Here is a 22,463-nt window from a genome sequence, read left to right on the forward strand (position 1 = left end):
CAAAAGCATGTTTCTTATTGTGAACAAGTGCTAGATATTTGAGGAATAACATGAAAAGACAGCATGAAAGACAGATAGAAACTAAGGTGGGGGGGAGGGAAAAATAAAAGTCGACTACAGATGAGTCAGATATAGTGCACAGGGGGGAAAAATCAGAATATAACTTATTTTTAGTCTTAAAAAATTTTGTATCCTTAAAATAAAAATAGATTAATATAGAAAGTCAAAAAAATAAGAAGGTCTTAAAAATATGATTGCTAAAATTAAAAATTCAATAGAAGAGTTAGAAGATAAACTCAAAGAAATCTCGAAAGAAAGAAAGTCATTAAGCGTCTGCCTTCGGCTCAGGTCATGATCCCAGGGTCCTGGGATCGAGTCCCACTTTGGGCTCCCTGCTCAGTGGGAAGGCTGCTTCTCCCTCTCCCACTCCCCCTGCTTGTGTTCGCTCTCTCTCTCTGTCTCTCTCTGTCAAATAAATGAATAAAATCTTTTAAAAGAAGAAAGAAAGAAGAGATAAAACATATGAGAGAAAAAAGACACAGAATAAGTTCAGGAGATCCATCCTCAGGAGCCTCAAGAGGAAAAAAACAGGACAGAGAAAACTTAATAAAAAGTATCAAAGTAATAATTTAAGACAATTTGCCAAAGGTAAGGGCATGAGTATCCAAATCAAAAGGACCATTGAGTGCTCAACAAAAGAAAAATAAAAGGCCAACTCTAAAAAAATTATCATAAAATCCCTAAAGTAACAAGGCTAAGATTCTAAACAATTTTTACAAGGAAACAAAACAATCCCCCTCTAAAAAGACACACAATTATCAAAAGAGAAGCTAGAGGCAACTAATGAATTTTTTCAAAAAATCTGGGAGAAAATGTTTTCCAACCCAAAATTTTACACCAAGGCAAACTATCAATTTTGTGTAAAGGCAAAACAAAAACATTTCGAGAAATGTTTTTCAGAAAAAGTCATACCTACAACATTTTTCTTAGAAAGTTACTTAAGGATATCTTCCAGTAAAATAAAGTTGTAAATTAAATGTCCAATAAGGTAAGGTAATAAAAAAGGACATAATCATACAGCTCAGGACACAGCAGCTCCAATCATAAAGCAGAATTTTTGGGATGAAAACTGTGCAGCAGACCTAGATAACTGGTCAAAATTGGAAGAGGAGGGGCACCTGGGTGGCTCACCAAGTTAAGCGTTGACTCTTGATTTTGACTCAGGTCATGATATCAGTGTCCTGAGCTCAAGCCCCAAATCGGGCTCCTGCTAAGCATGGAGCATGCTTAAGAGTCTCTCTCTCCCTCTTCCCCTGCCTCTGCACCACCCCCCCACAACACACTCATATACTCTCTCTCACTTTCTCTCAGAAAAAAAAAGAAAAAAGATTGGAAGAGGAGAAAAAAATAGAATGAACTAGAAGGAAGAGCTCCAGAGAATGAAAAAGAAGACACATTCTATAGATTAACTGATTAGATAAAAACAATTGAGGATATCAAAAATGATGGAGGGAAGAAAGGAAGAAGGGAAGGAGGGAGGGAAGAAATAGAGACTCAAGGGGTAGGGTGGGGGATGGGAGGAAGCTACACCAGGAAGGAAATATAATAGAATCATAGTTTGTTCTGCAGAAAAAAAAAAAAATCATAGCCATGATCTTGTAAGTATATATAACTGATTTAACTAAAGATAGTCAAATAACTATATTGGAAAGATGGAGGGGAGAAGAAGGAGACAATATAAATTTAAAGTCACCTCTTTATCATAAGAGCAAGCCAATGCATAACATTTAAAATCGATGAATCAAGTAATATAAACACAATATTTGGAGACATGGAGGTAATTATCAAAAGAGACAGGTAAAATAATCAAGTATGGGAGCAAGGCTAGAGGGTGGAGAAGGATGGGAAAAGTTAGGCCGGAGACCGCCATTTTTCCTTATGTCTTTTGACACAGTTTGATATTTGTAACCATGAGCATTTATTACTTTGATGTAAATATTTTTAACTATCAAAAAAGCATAAAGAGTTCATTTTTATTCCACAAAGTGAATTTTGCATGTCAGGGTAGGGAGGTTTGAAACACGTCTGGGTCTAGGGCTAGGAAGGGATGAGTTGCCATGGCAACTCTGAGTCAGCAAAGGGAATAAGCTGCAAGCACTTAGTTAAGGGTAGTAGCTGTAGGTATCTAGAGACATAAAGGACCACTAAGAAGAATGGTGCCTGGGTACCTGGAACAACAGCTCTCTCAGTCATGGCAGTGGGTTGTTGTAATCAGCGAGAAGAAAAATAAGAACAAGCCAGATTTCCCTGTCTCCCCAAAGAGTTGGCAACCACTGTTGTTAGTGAGGTTTAGCTTCTGCTTAAGGTTATCAAAATCTAAAAACCAAACCCAAACAGAATCTTTCTTATGTGAATATTTCTGGGAATGCGATCAATTTCCCTTATTATTATTATATAAACAACGGCTTCCCATCTGTCAGGTCTAATAATGACAATAATTAATGTTAGTTTAGGACAATTTTTTTACATTGAAAACTTCAGTCCCCAAGCACTTTTCTATTCCTTATGTCATTTGATTCACAAAACAGCCCAAGGATATAAGTAATGCAAAGTATTACTGCAATCACCCTCTTTTTACAGACAAGACATCTGAATTTCAGAAAGTGACTTACACAGTTTATATAGCTAGTTAAGTAGCAAGGACTCTCGAATTCAACTGTATCTTGATTCCAAATTTCACACTTAGTCTTTAACATCACATGCCTGAACTATAAGGCGATCCATTAATTAGTGTTAACTGACTGCCCACACACAGGGATACCACAAATTACTATACAAATTGTGGCCAAGAAACACAAAGGCAGCCACCCAGGTATTGGGTGGGAGCTGAGATCCAGTCTTCCCACCTTCCACCAACACTACACCCTAGCTCAGATGTAAGCCTTTTTATAATTTGTACAAAGGTACCAGTTATGTCATGAGGAAGCCTTGCCTGCATACACAAATTAACAAGTTTACCACCCACCTCTCTCCTTTCTTACCTCCCTCTAACACTCCCCAACCCCTGCATTGACGGTAATGGAAATCCTCTTACTGGTTTCTGTCTCACAATAGAAGACACATCAGATGCATTAATTCATTAAAATAAACATGAGACAAACAACTTTATGTTGGAGCTATTCTAGGCACTAAGTATGTAGTGGTTAACAAGGGCCCTGATTTCATGGAATGACATTTCAGGCAGGAGAAAGACAAACTAATGTACAAGAAAACATTAGAAGGGATGAGTGTTAACACAAAGCATCAAAATTAGTTGACATAATAGTGATTGAGTAGCTTACTTAAATTAGGGAAAATCAGGAAAGGCCTCTTCAGGAGGTGACATTTCAGTTGATATCAAAATGACAAGAGAAAACCCACCAAGGGAAGGTCAAGGGAAAGAGGTTTCCAAGAAAATGAAACAGCTGTTTCAAAGCCTTCAGGCAAGAACAAGCTGATCTGCTCATTGGAACAGGAGAGAGGCTGCACAGCGAGGGTGTGAGAGTGACTGGGGGAAGAAGCACGGAGGTAGGCAGGGGTCAGCTTGCAGCACACTCTGCGAGCCAGGTGTGGGGCGTGGATTCATTCTAAGGACAGTGGGGAGAAAGAAAGTAAGAAGGGGGGTAATAGGTTCTGATTTACCTTTTACAAAGGATCTTTCTGGATGCTGGGTAGGGAATGGAATCTAACAGGGCAAAGAGGAAGACTGTGGTCGCCTTAAGGAGACATGGGGTTAGTTGTAAAATGTCTTGTGTTCCTAAAGCTGCTGAACGGCCCAAACTGCACCAGAGACCACACGCACATGAGGCCTCTTCACAGATTTGTGTTACTTTGCTGGGAACCTACGACTATAGGAAGAAGACTCAGGTATAATTGGCGCTGATTGGTTTCTGCCAATGTTTACTTTATTTGCTCTCTGAAGAGCCCCTGGCTTCCTCTGGCAGACTAAGCTGTTTGGCTCTCTGTGCCTCAAGCACCTGAGGCATACATCTTCAGGTACATGTCACACCACGTACATGTTGTCTGCTCCACAGAAAATGAGTTCTGTGAGGGCTGTCCCTTGTCTTCGCCATCCCTGTGTCCCTAATTATCTAACACCTAGGACTTCACAAAAGCTCAATAATGTCTCATGGGATAGATGAATATTTTATCTGGGGGCTGTGTGAAGCCTCTGTGTGAACCCTCTTTTCTCTCCAGAAACCAAAACCATAAAATGATGTGAGAAATGCAGCCTACAAGTAGGACACCCCAAGCCCCAGTCCCTTACCTCTTGGGTGAGTCGGGGTCGAAGCAGGTCTTGTGCACATCAGTCACCTCGGGGTCGCAGCAGTCCCCATCGTCAAAGTCGTTCAGCATGTTGTTGCACTCCACGTGACAGAGCCCATCCCTGCGGTTCCAGGAGTAGCACCTGCCATGCAGGCGGCAGTCACCCCCGTCATAGCCCGTGAGTGGGTGTTCGCACTCAGGGTCACAGTGGTCATTGCCAATCTTGCTGGGCTCACAGTTCACAAGCACAACCCGGTGGCGCAGGGTGGAGTTGTGGACCTGGTGGACACTCAGCTGCCAACTGATGTTGTAGCGGCTGAAGGCATGGTTCAGTGCCTTGTGCTGCCGACTGATCTGCTCCTCGCTCACGATGGGGTTCAGGCCCTCGTCATCACAGATGTTCACCACTTGGTAGCGGATCACCTTCTCTCCCTGGAGGGGCTGGTGCCCATTGTAGTGGGAGATCAGCTCCACATTGTCACAAACCGTCCGCCCACAGAGTGGGGGCTGCAAAGGTGACAGAATCTCAGGCTCAGGCTCAAAGCCCTGCAGAACCTCACGCCGTGGATACTCCCCATCCCTAAAGGGGGCCCACTGTTCTTCCAAGGGCTCAAAACTGGCTGTCAGGATCAGGGTGGTCAGTTCCTCCACTCCAGTTGGATGCTGAAGACTGTGTTGGAGGTGGCTTTGTGGGAGGGCAGTCGACCAGAAGACCAGTGTACCCAGGTGTCCACGAAAATAGTGGCCATCCTCAGAGCTATCCCCCCCCAAAAGCAAAGAGCGACAAGACGCCATGAAGGGGCTGTTCAGGGGACCAGACTGCTCTGGACTACTAGCCACCCGAGTGCCATCCACATACAGGGTCATACGCTGTCCATCATAAGTGGCTGCCACGTGTGTCCATGTGCCTGGTTGGTAGCGACTGTGGCCAGTCACAATGGTGGCTTTCTTCACACGGTCGGTGCGAAGGGAGAAGAAGAAGCGAGCATCTCGCCTTCCCATGTCCTTCCCTGAGCGGATCCCTAGGGCCCAGCCCTTGTCACTGACAGTGTGGGAGCAGTTATCAAACACACCTGGGAAAGAAGGAAGAATCGAGGGGAGAAATACCAGATACAAAGGGGACGGAGAAAGGGAGAAGAAAACCCATATAAATAGCAAGAATGTAGGTTTTTAGTGGGAAAAAATAAGTGATACAGGTTCCCCACCTGAGATGCCTATCCAGTACCCCATATCGGGCCATTCTGGCAACATCTATCCCCAAAATGAATCTAATTTGAGATTCCATCCAATTTAACTCATTCTGGTATTTTTCAATAATCAAAACGGAAGCTAAGAAGGGGATGTCTAATGCAAGTGACAACCATCCTCTAGAGTTTGTCACAAAAGTTCCTCACCCTGAGTTCATGTCTTCCCTCCCTTCCTCAGAAGCCATGGGGGCAATCACAGTTTTTAGAAAAGACAATAATCTCCTATTCCCTCAAAAGGTCCTTTTTCCTCATTTGAATATTGAAATTATGATTCTCCTGGGGGAAAACAAGGAGTTGGTGAATAGGGAAATCCCTCAGAGAAGACTGTAACAGGTATCATTCTCAACCCACTATTCCCTCTAGTGCAAGGATGCCCAACCACAGTGAATAGCTGTTCCCCAGAGTAAGCAAAATGGTACCACCCCATCGTCTGAGATGAAAAAATAGTCAAATCAGTTATAAGAATAGTTGTTCTATAACCAATGATGTTCTATAACCACCACAGTACAGAGGTGAAACTCTACCAGAGAAATGAAGCCGAAGCTCCTTACCACACACTACCTTACCATCTTACTCAGAGGGCACCGGACTGTTAAATTCAACTGAATAAACAAATGGGGGACTACTTGTAGATAAATAGATCATTAATATGTTGCCAGCAGGAGAAAGGAGTCAGATATAATACAACCACAGATAAAACAGGAATCCCAAAGGTGAGTTGGATGCCTCGAATGTTCCCAGAAACCCATCTGTAGTTATGAACCCACCATCCCCCCAGCACCTCTTCTAATAGTATATAAGTAGAGTCTCAGGAGCAGATTTTACTTGTAAGTTACATAGAGGCACTACATTCACACCAGAAATGCTTAATAAGCATTGCTTTATGTAATAAATAAATGATGGAGAAGTCTGCTAGCCTCTGAATCACATATCTGAGGCTAACACCAAAAGTTTTTCTTCCCCAGCCTGTTATATAATTGTATTTATGCCCCCGAGTTCCTATAAAATCCACCCAACAAGAAAATCTCTATGGAGTGTCAGGACTTAAAAGCCATGAGGCCTCCCGTTGTGATTGCAGTCAAGTATTTTAAAAGTCACTACTTTTTCATAAATGACAGAATATTTTTTCTTCTGTCTCTAGCAAAAATCAGTAACTTGTGATTAAAAAAATAATAAAACAGGGGCACCTCAGTGGGTGCCTTTGGCTCAGGTCATGACCCCAGAGTCCTGGGATCAAGCCCCATGTCGGGATCTCTGCTCGGTAGAGAGTCTGCTGCTCCCTCTCCCTCTGCTTGCCACTACCCTGCTTGTGCTCTCTCTTTCTGTCAAATAAATAAATAAATAAATAAATAAATAAATAAATAAATAAATAAAATCTTTAAGAAAAAAACCCACATTTTTTAAACAAAAGCAACTCTAACAATCAGACTTTGAAGTACTGGTGAGGACTAGGTATAATGCAATGGTGATGTTCCAGTTTTGTTTGTTTAGGTTGGGGGGGAGGTGTTTTTACACTGAGATCTGTCTGATAAAGGAGCATAAGAACCGCTGCTTTAACAAATTCTTGTATGGGGTAGACTTTCAAAAGGGCAGACAAATCTAATGAGATGAAGAGTAAGTTCCCTGGTTCAGTGTTTCAGTTTGATTAACTTATTTTGATAAGTACATTTAGCCTTAATTATATCCATCTGCTGACCTATGAACAAATGTACTACAATATTTAATATCAGGACCATGAAGTTACCAAGCTCTCGACTAGTGTCTGCTAGTTTTTAAGAGGAAGAATTGGGGAGACTATTTTATATTTGTTGCATATAAATAGGTGTAACTACAGATCTTTCTTGACTTATGATGGGGTTACTTCCTGATTAACCTATCGCAAGTTGAAAATGCATTGAATATACCTACCCTACTGAACACTGCAGCTTAGCTTAGCCTACCTTATATGTCTCAGAATACCTACAGTAGCTGACAGAAATCAGCTAAAATCACCTAAGACAAAGACTATTTTATCGTAAAGTGTTGAATATCTCATGTAACTTATTGAATACTGTACTAAAGGTAAAACACAGAATGGTTATATGGGTACAGAACAGCTGGAAGGGTATCAGTTATCTACTCTTTGGTCATGTGGCTCAATGCAGCTGCATCACTGCTGCTCAGCATCATAAGAGAGTATCGGGACCATATACTGGTCCAATATGGGACCATACAAGAAAAGATCCAAATTCAGAATTCAAAGTACAGTTTCTACTGAGTATGTATCACTTTCACACCATCATAAAGTCAAAAAATCATAAGTTGAACCAATATAAGTCAGGGCCTATCTATATATGAGTTGAATTACAAATTATTAGGCTTCACACATAAATTACCAGATAATTAACTTGTTACCTACCAGGCATCTAGTTGCAATTTTGAACACTTTTACTTACTGTTATTAGAACTTCTGGTTAGTATCAATAAAATAATTGTTTCTCCTTATTTATCTCATAGGAAGCTATAAAATTATTGACAGTGTGTCTAAAATGATATTTCTAACTCCTCGAGACAATACACAGAAGATGTAACTTTATCATAATAGTCTAGTTCAGATTAATCTAAGTTTTTGTAATTATATTAGAAAGGATTTATTAGACAGAAGAACTAAAATAGTCATTTTAGTTGGGAGTTGTAACAAGTATGATAGAAGTATTACTTTTTAAATGATTATCAGAGTAATCTTTGCTTTCTAATTTAATAAGATGTCCCAAGTTGCATATGAGAAACCTAAGTGCCTAGATAACTGCATTTTATTTGCTGTATTACCATTGTTCATCTATAGGAAGAGAATAGTTTTTGAAGCACTGCCCTGCACTCATTCCATATCAAAAAGAAAGAAAGAAAGATTCTCTAACCCAATTATTGTAGACTGAATATTTATATCCCCCTAAAATTCATATGTTGAAACCTTAATTCCTATTGTGATGATATTTGGAGATGGAGCCTGTAGGAGGCAGTTGGGTCAGGAGGATGGAGACCCATGATGGGATTAGCGTCCTTTTAAGGAGAGGAAGAGAGCTAACTCTTCTTGCTCTCTGCCATGTGATGATACAAGAAGAGGGTCATCTGCAAACCAGGAAGAGGATTCTCACCAGACACTGGATCTGCTGGCATCTTAGACTTATCAGCCCCCAGAACTGTGAGGAAAAAAACTGCTTTTGTTTAAGGCACCTAGTCATGGTATATTTGTTACAGCAGCCCAAACTAAGACCCCAATGTTATCACCTAGCTGCAGATCAGAATGACAAGTGAAATTTTCACAAATACACTTCTTTTGACCATGTTGAGAGCTGCTGATCCACCACATTTACAAAAGAAATCACTCTTCTCACTACTGCCCAGTGGATGGAAATGCAGAAGACAGAATTTGGGAGTCATTGTATTTTCCAATCAGTGAAGAAGAATTAGAAAGACTGCTATCAATGGTAAGTTAAATCAGACATGAAAGTGGAAAGCTCATCTGAAATGGCTTCACACCATTTGTTTAAAAATCACATCTGATCAGGCATTTTAATACAACCTATGTAACCATTGTATGTACTTGTCCATTAATTCAGCAAACTAATGGAATGAGAGTAGTTAAAAGAAATAAGGGCCTGTTATAAATAGTGCACAGATATGATGCTATTAGGGAATGTGGCTAATTGACTGTCTAGGAACTGATAATTAATTGGGGCTTTTTATTATCTATAATAAAACTCATATCTAAGACCACTGAAATGAAAATAAATACCCTCTGCTCCCACTGAAAGATCTGTTATTCCAAAAGAGGAAACTGCAGCACTGAAGCATGGTGTGGCTTATATCTCCCTGATAATCACCGCCATCAGCCCCGCCTCTTTCATGAAATCTTCAGTACAACCTTGTGAGGATTTTCAAATTTTCCAAAGACAAAGTGGGTAAATATTTCTGTCCTCCTGCATCTTCTATAGTCTATACAATGATCATCCCTTCCCCCAATCTGGAGGATGTGCATAGAAAATTATGATTCTCTTCTCTCTTAAGACTGAATAAACCAATATAGTGAGGCTGAAATTGCACCCTCTGCTCAAACATAGATTTAACTCCAACATTGAACCTATAACCTGATGCTCCACACTTCAGCCCTAGCTGGTGGGAAGAGGATCATGCTTGGTCACTTGAAGGACTGTCACTCTATTAAACCACAAAGAGTTCACATTTCATCTCAGTGTTCTGCTCCTTCTGGGAAATGAAATTTCACTTGGAATTAGTCATTTCAGTTCATCAAACATTTACTGAACATCCCATTCATGCCAGACATAGAAACTCATTTCAGCTTTGGAAGAAAAAGCAATCTTTGCCCTTGAGGAGTTATACTCTCATGGGTGGGTGGAAACATTAAGAGATAATTTCAATATATCAAAACTTAAGATCAAGGAATACATAGGTGAGTGAAAACAGAGCCTAATCTCAACCCATATAATTTGGAGAGGATTTCCTAAGGGGAAAAGACCCAAACCTACTCTTGAAGAGTGAGTAAGAGTTGGCCAGGCAAAAGAATTATGGATCACTCTACACAGTGGGGACAGCAAGATGGCAGGCACCACGGGTGGAAACAGGTCAAAGTAGGTCTTGCATAACACAGTAAGGGGCTTGGACTGAATAAGTTAAGGAATAGCTGGAGGTTTTCCTACTGTTGCCAAATGCCTCTGATATCCCGAGAGCACACAGAGGAACTGCAGCAGGAAACATCCCATGGCTGGCCTTGTCCTGAACACTTGGTCCAACTTCAATTAAGGAACTTTCCAAAGCTTGCAGATGGACAACTGTGGCACAAGAAATACATGAACACTACAAGAGTTCCATGTAGTTAGTCCACCCACGTACTTGCTCAGCAGATATTTATGAAGCAGTACTAGCTGCCAGTCTCAGTATTTGTGGTGGGGATTTCTAGTGATCAAATGGTTATTTGACATCATGGAGAGTTCAGTACAGTGCAGAAAATAAGCCTTAAATAAGTAACTACAATGAGATATGCTGAAAGTGAGAAGTATAAATAGCTACGTGAACAGCAAAAGAACCTCTTTATTAAAACATGGAGCTAATACGGCAGAAATTCTCCCTAAAGTTATTAAATGCCAGCTTTCTAGCACTGACCCATCTTGTTAATAATTTGATGCTATCCAAATCTGCCCATGAAACTAGGGCTACCTTGATCACCAGTCAAACTGTCTGAAAAGGTTAGGAAGACCCAAAGCCAAGGAACTCCAAGATGTAAGTTCAAACATTCTCAAATCAAAGGTCCTGACAGCTCACCCAGAAACATTCACTGTAAAATTCCTTATATCAAATACCCAATTCAGCTGAATCTTCTAAATTGGGATGTGGTATTCTTTTTGTGAATATTTTTTCCCTTACTTCTTAGCATGGAAAGATATTTCCCATTTAAATAGTACTTGAGCTTCCCAAAGCAATTGTGTGTAACTATCATTTAAATGGTAAAGCCATCCTGTGAGCTAGGCAGGATAACTATCACCAGTCTCATTGTATAGATGAAGACACTGAGGGTCTGAGAGGTCGGGTGTCAGGCCGGGTGCAGACAGTACACTAGAGCTGAAGTGTCATGATTCAGAGCCTAGAACAGATTTCTATGCTGGGGAAACCACAGAGCATGGAGGTTCCAAGCATGAGTCAGTGGAAGTTCCAGTCCCCAGTCTACTTAACATGATATATGACCCCAGAAAAATTATATCACCTTGCTGAGCCTCAGTTTACTTATTTGCAAATTGTACCTGTAAAATAAAATCTGTACTTCACTGGTCTTCTCTTCAGCATCTTTCAATCACAGGCCTACCTCCTGAGGTTTTTGGGAGAATTAAATAAAAGAATACATGTGAAAGATCTCGGCACAGTGCCTAACTCATAGAAAGTGATGAACAAACATTAGCTATGACAAGGAGGAGTTTGATGATAAGACATCAAAGGGAAGAAGAAATCAGGTATAAAGCCAATGTTATGCTGGAAAATATTTAACAATTGGTCCTCTGAAGAAAAGAAAAGGGAAAAAAAAACAAGTCCTGATTTGTAGCATTTGCCAATTTTTGTAGTACAAATATTCCTACAATGGCCAATTTTAAGTTACCAATATGATGTTGCTGAACATGGGATTGGGAAGAGATATACAGTTGGTTCTGATGAGCCTGTCTGAGCCAGTTCCACCATGATAAAAACTGAAAACAGATGCAAACTGCCAAGTGTCTCCTTCTCCCTCTGACTATTGAAGTGGCTGTGTGTACTTCGCTGCTGAGCTGATTTTTTAGAATTTAAAAGGAGTAAATGTCACTTTAGATTTACTATAAAGCTACAGTAATCAAGACAGTGTGGTATTGGTGAAAGTGTAGACAAACAGATCAATGAAACAGCACAGAGAGCCCAGAAATAGACCCACATAAATAGATTCAACTGATTTTTGACCAGGAGCAAAAGCAATACAATAGAGCAAAGATAGTCTCTTCAACAGATGTTAACACTGGAGAAAATCTAGATGACCTTGGGTTTGGTGATGACATTTTTAGCTATAACACCAAGACATGATCTATGAAAGATGTAATTTATAAACTGGACTTGATTAAAAATAAAAAACTATTGCTCTGCTAAAGACAGTGTCAAGACAACCAGAAGACAAGCCACAGACAGAGACTTCTCTTTCTTTTCAGACTAGCAGAGTAGAGACTGACAAAACCAAGGCAGCATAAGCCAACACACTATATGTGGTGAAACCCTTAGCTTTTGCAACATTGAGATTTTACAACTTTGGATGTATATGTGATAAAAGCAAATGTGTTATAACTGTTGTTTATTCATCAAAGTCACATTCTTGGGAGGAACAGAGGGACAAAATCATCAATATGATTTATGAAATCACTCAACACCGAACTGAACTATGATAGCCCATGGGTTGGAAAAATGAGATTGAATGATGTAACTTGAAGAATGGTGATGGTACTGAAGCCAAACATTTGGACCATGTCATTTTAAGACTTTAAGAATCACTCTTCCAGTTCTTGCTTGGAACGGGCTTCCATTATGTATCAATGTTGACTAAATTTAAAATTGTTCAAACACCTTGCCCTGTATTTAATCTAAGTTTTGAGAAAAAGGAAAGTAAATTGAAGGAGTATATCCTATTCATTGTATTCCTATTTCTAACTCCAAAATTCATATTTACAGACCCTGGGTATCTTAACAGAGATGTGGGTCTTCAGGAAAAATCATTTGCATCCAGTTCTCTATTATTAATTGCATTGGGAATTAATAGAGTCAATTACTGTCAAGGAGAGAAGTCGTCTTCAAACCAGGATACAGTCTCCCTGAGTGATTATGAGAAATTCTAATAGTAGTAAACATCATAGTGAAAGAGTTACAGACAACCGCTTACTAGGTACATTTTAAAATGTGGCCTCTATAGAGAAATCATCTAGCTTCTTTCCACTTCTTGGGTTCTTTCTTTGCACTCAGGAGATCTGTTGCTCCTCACAAGAGGAAATAAAGGGACCTAAACTACCTTTTATTAAATGTCTACTATGCTCCAGACACTGGGCATGTGCCACCCCTATTAAGCCCTACCCCAAATGTATGTGTTGATTTTATTATCCTCATTTACAGACCAACAACCAAGGGTCATAGAAGTTAAGCAAGTCATCCATAGTCTTACATATAGTAAAGGCCAGACACAGGGATCAAAACCAGGGCTCTTTGACCAAAAAGCCCATGCTTTCTCCACTGCACTAAAATATTTCGAATCTGGGGCACCTGGGTGGCTCAGTCAGTTGAGCACTTGTTTTCGGCTCAGGTCATGATCCCAGGGTACTGGCACCGAGACCCACATCAGGCTCCCAGCTCATCAGGGAGTCTATTTCTCCTTCTCCCTCTGTGTGCTTTCTTTCTCTCTCTCTCTCTCTCTCTAATAAATAAATAAATCTTTAAAAAAATAAAAAATAAAATATTTCAAATACTAAAAAATACGTATCTAGTTTTTGTTTTGAAGCAAGAAGAGCAATACAGGCTGGTGAATGTGGCATTAGCAAATATGCAGACCACTCCTTGAAGGTGATTGGGATCTGATTCTTCAAAACCTATGGAGGCTAACAGCCACCCCCGAGAAATAGTTTGGAGGACCAAACTGACTAGCTGGCTGGTTAATTATGTACGTGTTGCCCAAATGATAGACTGACTTGCTGAACATTTGGTAAAATTTCCGGGTGGTCCTGCAGGGTTTTCTGCAATACATACCATTCAGGAATCAATTCTAGAGGACCCTGAGGCACAGGGAGAGCTTTTCATCCCAAAGCGAGGACAGCAACTGAAGGCTGAAGAAGGTGGAAGGGAAGCCAATATCAAGAACACTCAACTGAAAACTCCCTTCCAAGCCAGTGGCTTCCATCTCCACCTTCTTCTCTTGTTTTTCCCACTAGGTGTGTAACTGGTGGAGGGGACCCTATATTAGAAGAAAATGTAGTAAAACAGAGGAGTGGGTGGTCCAGGTTGAAGCTGCCCCTATCTCTCAACCAACCCGGTTAAACTGCTCTGCCCACTCTCTGGTGGAGAAGGATCCACCAGAAATCTTCCCTCTCCCCTTCTGGGATCCTCTGTCCATTGGTTTTGACAGAAGGGAGTCCCTGACCACAAGGCCAGGTAGAGGGAGTTATGCTTCAACAGTGCTCCCAGCATCATAATTACAAGGCAAGTTATCATCCTCCCCAGGAGTTATAAAAGTCAATGTAAGGGGCGCCTGGGTGGCCCAGTCGTTAAGCATCTGCCTTTGGCTCAGGACACGATCCCAGGGTCCTGGGATCGAGCCTCGCATCGGGCTCCCTGCTCAGCGGGAAGCCTGCTTCTCCCTCTCCCACTCCCCCTGCTTGTGTTCCGTCTCTTGCTGTCTCTCTATAAAATAAATAAATAAAATCTTTAAAAAAAAAATAAATAAAATAAAAATCAATGTAAAGTAAGAAAAAAGAGAGGGAAAAAAAAGAGAATCTTCTGAGAATGGTCAGGACTCAACCTGTCCTTGTCACTTTTATTTTATGGTAATGACAAAAGGGGAAAAGGAGCATCTCATACCCTTTTCCTCAAAACAGAGAAGTATCTGTGTTTCAGAAACATTGTGTGAACTTATTTCAGAGTGTTGAAATAAATGGAAAAGTATGTATATATATATATTATATGTATATAATATATATATATATATATATCCCCCTGTCTGAGAGGCTAAGAAGGCCCAATGCTGAGGAGGGTGCACAGAGACTCATTCTCTTACACCTCCCCAATTAAACCCTGCTCTCCAGTCAAGACGCCACTCTTCAACATCAATATTCTAGCCCCATTGAAAATGTCGTCTAGCTCCCTTTGTCTGAAATGCCTCCCATCTGTGGGCATGTCCTTCAGAAGTCAGCCGCAGGTCCAATCTTGTCTAGGAAGGCTTCCTTGAGTGCTCTCGTTAGAGCACTCCTTGCTGAGCTGCACAGTACTGCTGCTACTTTCCTTATTCCATCAAGCAATATGAGAGCACTGTAAGGACAAAAGCCTGTCTCAGACACCTGTGCATTTCCCACAGGGTCAAGGGAGGAATGGGTTTTAGTTCCTGCATTGCACTGACTCTGTTCCAGAAGTCAAACGGAGTCATAAGTCTTGACTCAGAGGAGAAACATTCCCCACCACTCTGGGGCAGAGGGGGAGGAGGGACAGATGGTGTTGCCCCAAAGCCCTGCAATTGCATCTGACCTAGAGGATGATGTAAGGGGGACCAAGCATTCTGTGCACTGTGTCATCATGAGTGCTTAGACCTTCTCATGATGCTAGACATGCTTTCCCTCAGCCCTCACATAAAAAGCTGCTTCCTCCTGGGTCCTACACAGCTGTACTACAGCACATGTGGTAAAACCTATTGAGAGCTTTCCCTGGGCAAAGCCCCGTTGTGGAGACAGCCCCTGTCCATGGCAGAGCCCCACAGAAGAGACCATTTAACTACAATACAAGCCAAGGTGGTAGAAAATAATAAGGTCCAGAGAGAAATACTGCCCTTGGCACTGAGATGGCCATAGAACCTCACTTCCAGGAAAGCCCCATGGCAGAGTCCTTTCTGCACTTCTGAGAGAATAAGAGTCAGGAATGAGAGTCCTGCTTCTCCAAGAAGGCCCAGCAGCTTCCAGGAAGGTGAGGTTCTATTCAACAAAACAGAGGAGTCATGCACAGTGTCATCAGCTCTGGTAACTAAAAAAACATGCTGTATGGTGCAAGCTTGTTTTTATGAGAAAAATGAGCAAAAAACAGAGCCAGGTTAGGTCATGACCATAAATCAACCTGATACAAGGCAAGGTCTTTTCTCAGGATGTTATGCCTGTGCCCCCCCCCCCCCCCGCCACCAACACATCTATCTACTGCTTTCTGCAGAACTACTTACCCAACACCCTGCCCCCCAGAGAGGCCACAAGGGGAACAGAAAGGACCAAGGAGGAGGAGGAGATAGGCCATCCATCAAAGACCACACAAACTGGCAGAGAGCAGGGCCATGTCAGCAGGAAGAGGAGAAAGTGAAAAGAGAAGCCCAGGGAGGTGTTTTTCAGCAGCTCCAGATCACTTTCCTTCCAGACAGGATTAGGCTCAGCTTTTTATCTAGGAGTCCAAGCTTTTATAATTTAGAGCACAGAATGGGAAAGTCCTCCTGGGAATGTTTCACTCCCATCATCCTAGCAATTTTTTCAAGCTCTCCTCCTAGGCCACTCATCCCTTTAGTCACGCTCTTGCTGTGCGCAAAGATGATGGGAATCAGGATGGGGGGCTTCCCCGGCTCTCCCCAAGCCCCTCAGGCAGGGGTGAGGGTCAATGTGGCAGCTCACCAGGGAGAGGAGAGAGCAGGAAAATACAGAAAGAGGTGGTCAGAGACAAGAATCCAAAGGCATTTACAACCTCAGAAGCTATGGCCTGCACACAACAACCACAGAAAGTAGTGAGCAACGTTCCTGACGCAAACTGACAATAAATGTTAACTACTTTTTGAGTTATTTTTGTTACTGATGGACGGGTGGGAGATGCGGGAGCTAAATCCAAACACCACCAGCTTTTACCTTTATCAGTAGTGTCTGCCTAGAGTTCAGGCTGAAAGTGCCCACAGACCTCCTAAAAGGCCAACTCTAGTACAGAGCTGTTCAGATTCTACTGTGGGTATGAACACCCCAGAGGCCTGAATAAATGCAGATTCTGATTCAGCAGGATTTGTGTGGCGCCTGAAATTCTGCGCTTCCAACAAGCTTCCAGGTGAAGCCAATGCTTCTGGCCTTCACACCATACTCTTGAGTAGCGGGCCTCTAAATGAGAGCAGATCAAGATCTGGGTCTTTGAGAATGGGCTTCTGTTGGCAGTGGGTGGGGGATGGAGCTCCACTAGTGACTTAAATACATAAATCTCCTCCACTTCCACCATCATTCCACCATTTCCTGCAGACATACACACACGCACACACACGTTCACGCACAAACACAAGCAGGCCCCACAGACAAGTCTGCCTTGTGACCATGCGTGTCACTTCCCTCTGCTCACGTATCACCTGCACAATCATATTGGGTGACAACAATAAGAGACAGGGGCATGGTGGGTGTAAAGAGATGAGTGGAAAACTCAAGAAGAAATGAGAATTTTCAATGTTCAGCCTCAAAGACACACAAATTAAGACAAAATCGAAATTCTTGTCTCTCAGGTTGGTAAATGATAGTCTCTAGAATTGGTGACTGGTGGAAAAGCAAGCACGCTCATGCACTGCTGGGCTGAGAGAAAATTGGTAAACCATTCTGGAGAACAATTTGGCAACCATTTGCCAAAAATATCCATATCCTCCAACCTTGTCATTTCATTCCTGGGAATCACAGTAAGGAAATAATTAAGAGGTATATTATTATACCTCCCCAATGGCATTATTTATAATAGAAAAACAGTACAGTCCACCCAAACAATATAACACTATTCTGCCTTTAAAAATAACATTTTAGGGATGGTAGGGAACTGGATGAAGGGGGTCAAAAGGTACAAACTTCCAGTTATAAGCTAAATAAGTACTGGGAAAATCAAGCACAACATGGTGACTATAGTTTACACTACTATATGGCATATTTGAAAGTCGCTAAGAGAGTAGATCTTAAAAGTTCTCATCACAAGAAAACATTCTTCTTTCCATTTTTCTTTTTTTTTATATCTACATGAGATGACGGAAGTCAACTAAACTTATTGCAGTAATCACTTTGTAATATATGTAAGTCAAGTCATTATGCCATATACCTTAAACTCACACAGTGCTATATGTCAATTATATCTCAATAAAACTGAAAGATAAATAAATGAGTAAATAAATAAATAACATTTTAAAAAATAAAATAGCTGCTGGTAAAACTCAACAAATGTCCAAGAGGGCAACATACGAAGATCCTAGATTCTCCTCCTCCCACAGACACACTAGCTTTACAGCTACATGTGGAACAATTTCTTCTTTTAAAAACCTAAGGTCTGGCTGAGGGACGACTACACAGCTAGCAAATGAGCGGGTAGGAGAAGCTGGGACACAGTCTTACCATAAACCCCACCCTCAGCATAGCAACCCACAACCAGGAGGGAATTCAAGCCCCAAAGATTCTCCCTGAGAAGCGAAGGGTCCCAACCCCTCATTGGGCATCCCAACTTTTAAGACAGATACTTGAGAGACAAGTCCCCAAAACACCCAACTTTGAAAATCAATGGAGCTCGTGTCCCAACAAGACAAGACTAGCAATCTGAGAGCCCACCTACAAAGAACTGGTGCGCTCTGACTCACCTGCCCAGGGCCCAGCTCAGAGGCAGCCCACGGCGCCCAGACTTCAGTGAAGGAGGTTCACCTGCTGATATTAAAGTGCTGGCCGTAGGGGCAGGCGTCCAAGGTACCACACACATCTCTTAGCTAGCCATCGTGAGTGGCGTGAGGGGCAGGCTGCTAATTAAGCATGCACCTCGGGGCTGACTAGAGTCCTTTCCAGAGACCACTGAACGGCTGGCACTATCTTCAGGCTCACCCTCCGCCATGCTCCAGAGCGCCAGTGTCTGGTGGGCAGCTTTATATGCATCTGGTGCCCTGGGTTTTATTCTGGGGGAAGGAGGGGGATCCACAGGACTGTGGCAATGGGAGAGACAATCCTTGGCAGGTGGTTTCCAAGCCCAGGGCACTGTACAGACAGCGAGACACACACTCCCCAGTCTTTCTGGGAAGGAGGCCCCTTTGCTTGCATTGGAGTTTTGGCCGGAGGGTCAGGCCTCAGGTTTTGACACATATTTAATGGCCTACAGAGCTGCTCTCAAGGAACGTGGGCTGTGGACACCATCCTGGTGATCCCTCTGCCTTGCTCCAGATCGCCATGATCATCCAGAAGAGAGCTTGTGCGCTCATCTGGAACCCCAGTGTCTGTGACTGCAAGCCAGGGTTGTGAGATGTTTGTGCCAACGCCATCCATGACCTCAGTACATTTCAGCATGTTTAAATTATCTTTTTTTCCCCCGCATAAGGAAATAAATATATAATTGAAGTGTAAGAAGCGTTGAAATGTTCCTTACATCAACTCATTCCCACGAGAAAAAGAAAACAGTCTCCTAATTAGTAATTTTAGGCACACGGATTTCTTTTCTGGGGGCGGGAGGGGATGTCATTTCAACCATTTTTAATAACCTTAGAGAACAAACAGTATGAAATTCCCTGTGCATTCACATATTCTGCTGGTCCTGTGACTATGGAATTCCGTAAACAGCACATCAAAGACCAAACAATAAAAGGCTGGTGTGCATAATGAGCATCTATGATGGGAGAGCTGTGGGGTCGGGGAGGGGGGGCTCCCTTTCCTCAGCAGAGGTGGAGAGCTGCCTGCAGGTTTTTCTTCCTACCAACCTGATCTCCCACCGAAACTAAAAGAGAAAAGCAGGTCCTTGGAATTCCAGCAACACAACAGAAAGGATAAAACCCCCCAAATGCAGAAGGTGGGCTGCACAAAAGCTAAGGGAATGGTAGGAAGTCCCACCCTTTAGAGAGCCTGGTGTATCTTGGATCTCTTAATCCTTGAGAAGACACCTTAGTACCTAGCACAGGCTAGTCCTGGGAGAGACAGAGACACAGTGGCACCCACAGCCGGATGCTTCAGCCCTCCTTCTGCAAGCTCACCCCTTTCTATCAAGGTCCCTCTGAGAACTCTTAAAATTCCAGCTGAGCAGCTCCCGACACCAATTTCCTGTTTTCCCTTTCCTCTGCCAAATAAATAATCTTGAGATCTCTCTCAAAAATTTGCTTTGGCATTTCACTTGCCAGGTACAGTTTACAGAATCAATGCTGCCCTAAGAAGCAGTGTTTAAATAGTGTTAAATATATACTTGATGATTCAGAGGCATTGCAGGAGTCTTTATTTAAAGGAAGCTTGGGGCAGATCCTCGCACCGTGAAAATGAGCTCCCAACTTAGGTTAGCTGGTTGCCTATCGGGTTTTCATAAAGTGAGACATCATAGTACTTTCAGAGCATTAGTATTTGTCCAACGTGTCTCCTATTCACTCAGTGACCATGTACTGCCTGTGTTGACTTAAAAATATCGGGAGATTTTTGCCTCTGCCCTGTGGTCACAAATAACTCACGGAGACTCTGGCAGCTTTCTAGGAAGGCAGTTATACTCAGGGACCACACAAACCCAAATACTCTGCCAATCAGAACCTAAAGACCCTTTTCCACCAGTTTCAAAGCCTAAGAAACCAGAGGATACAGAGTGTGTGTTCTCAAATTAAACCCAGGTGAGTCTTCAGAGCCCAGTGTGCAAAGAGAACACTTAAAGCTGACCTATGAGTCAACCCCTGCTGCAACACAGCTTTGGCTGCCTGGCCTCTGCGTGAGAAAGAGAAAGAACAAGGAAAAATAGGTGATGACTTGACATTTTAGGTTAAATGAGGACTAACATCATATTTTTTTTCCTTTTCTTATTGCAAGGCTTTCTAAAATGTTTTCTTCTGCTTTCCAGTAAGAGATTTAAATTAACCAAGGGCAATCTGGAAGAGTTAAGATAACACCAAATTGGGAACCAAGAAGCTTGGAATGTGATCCCAGCCTACTGCTGTGTGATGTCTGAAAAGTGCCTTTCCCTCTCTGGGCCTCACACTCCCATCCGTGAAGGAGAGGCTGGGAGAGGTTGTCACGAGGCCCATGTTGTTCTGAGTGTCTGTGCCTGGGATCTCTAGGCTCATCCCGAAGGACTGCGAGGTTCTCATCCTTCTCATCCTTTCTCACTGTCAGACATCCTGTGATGGGGACCACAGAAGGTGGAAAGGATGGAACTGGACCCACACTTCAATGGGCAGGTTTTGTTCCTACAAGACCCCTCTTTTGAATTCATCCTGCAATCACGTGCCTCTGTCCCCTAAAAAAATGGAATAACTAAAATATTGTGGTTAGTTGAGGATACTGGTCAGTTGGAATCCAGTGACTTGAGGTTTCACTGCAAATAATCCCATGCTGAGCTGTGTCACAGAGATAGAGATGCATACCTGTGCACGGGAGATCAGAAGAAAAGAGAATTTGCAGGGACGAAAACGGGCAGAGGAGGCCTTGGGGGAGAGGGGCCTGAGCCCGCCCTGGCCCAGTCGGCTGGCAGTGTCTTTGGGTCCTTCTCGTGCCACCACATCACCACAGAAGGATGAAAACAGCAACGGGCATTGACTGAGCACACACTATGCCCCAGGCACAGCTCTTAGCACACGATGGGCATCAACTTATTTAATCATCACAACAACTGCATGAAACAGAAATGGTCACGATGCCAATTTTATAAATGAGGAGACTTTGGCTTGCCAGGCTCATACAGCTAGTAAAGGGCTAAAGCCCAGGACACCTGGCTCCAGATCCTGACTTCCGCACCACTACGTTAAGGAAAGAATTTAGATGGTGAAAGAGAAGAAGGTAGGACATTTCAGGTGAGGAGGCAGCTTGTGCCGAGGCCAGGAGCAGGTAACAGCTGGGTCATGTGCAGAGGAAAGACTTCCCTGCCTCAGGAATGTGGCTGACTCTGGGGAGTGAGGAGAGGTCAGATTCTATGTGTGGAAAGGGGCCAGATCATTCCCCATCAACTCATCCAACTCCAAGTGCCTGCTCCACTCCAGGCCTCGCCTTGACTGCTGGGGTGACACACACGTGATCAAGATCGGGCGAAGCCCCCAGAAGCCTGCAGGCAATCAGATGGCTCCCACTGCGGACTCAAGTAGCTTGAACTGGAACTAGGCGTGGGAGCCACCATGGTGTTGGATTAGAGAAAAGGAAGGCTGCAGTCTAGGAGGAGGTGGCACCCGGAGGAGGGATGATGACAGAAGTGCCAGAAGCAGCAAGGTAAGCAGGGGCCTTCCTCTTTCCTGCCCAGCTTTCTGCAGCTCAGCCGCGTACAGCCCATCTCTCCTAAATTCCCAGACCTTGCCCTGGGCAGAAAGCCAGAAAGCCACCTGCTTGCGCCCCACTCCTCTGCCAATGACTGGCTAAGGTCAGGCCAGTGACACTCTGCATGCTGTCCAAGGGTGCAGTAAGACCTCCACACCCAGGAGGGAGTCGTGCCCAAGATCACCTCCAGCCACAGGTTGCATGCCACAGGCTGGATTATAAGGATTATAAGGATACTCTGTTGTGCAATTATGTCATATTATTAATGTGCCTTGAAACAATGTCCAAAATAGATTTCTGCTGTGGTTAGGGTTTATTATTATTCTGCATAAAGTTGGAACTTCTTTCAAAAACAGTTCTAGAATACCTACTTTGTGTTCAATAAATATCTGTTGAATAAATAAATTAGGGAGTGAATAGATTAAAAGTAATTGAGCTAGGT

At 42.7% G+C, this 22,463-nt stretch overlaps 1 protein-coding gene across 1 annotated transcript in view; it reads right to left on the reverse strand.

Moving 5' to 3' along the window:
- The window catches only part of PAPPA2 (pappalysin 2), a 269,440-nt gene that overhangs the window by 226,267 nt on the left and 20,710 nt on the right, over positions 1-22,463 (reverse strand). Inside the window, exon 2 of the mRNA XM_027609924.2 lies at positions 4,307-5,378. Within this exon, the coding sequence (XP_027465725.2) occupies positions 4,307-5,378 (1,072 nt within the window). The remainder of the gene's footprint in view (positions 1-4,306; positions 5,379-22,463) is intronic.

Source organism: Zalophus californianus, chromosome 10, assembly GCF_009762305.2.
Source record: "Zalophus californianus isolate mZalCal1 chromosome 10, mZalCal1.pri.v2, whole genome shotgun sequence".
NCBI lineage: Eukaryota > Metazoa > Chordata > Mammalia > Carnivora > Otariidae > Zalophus > Zalophus californianus.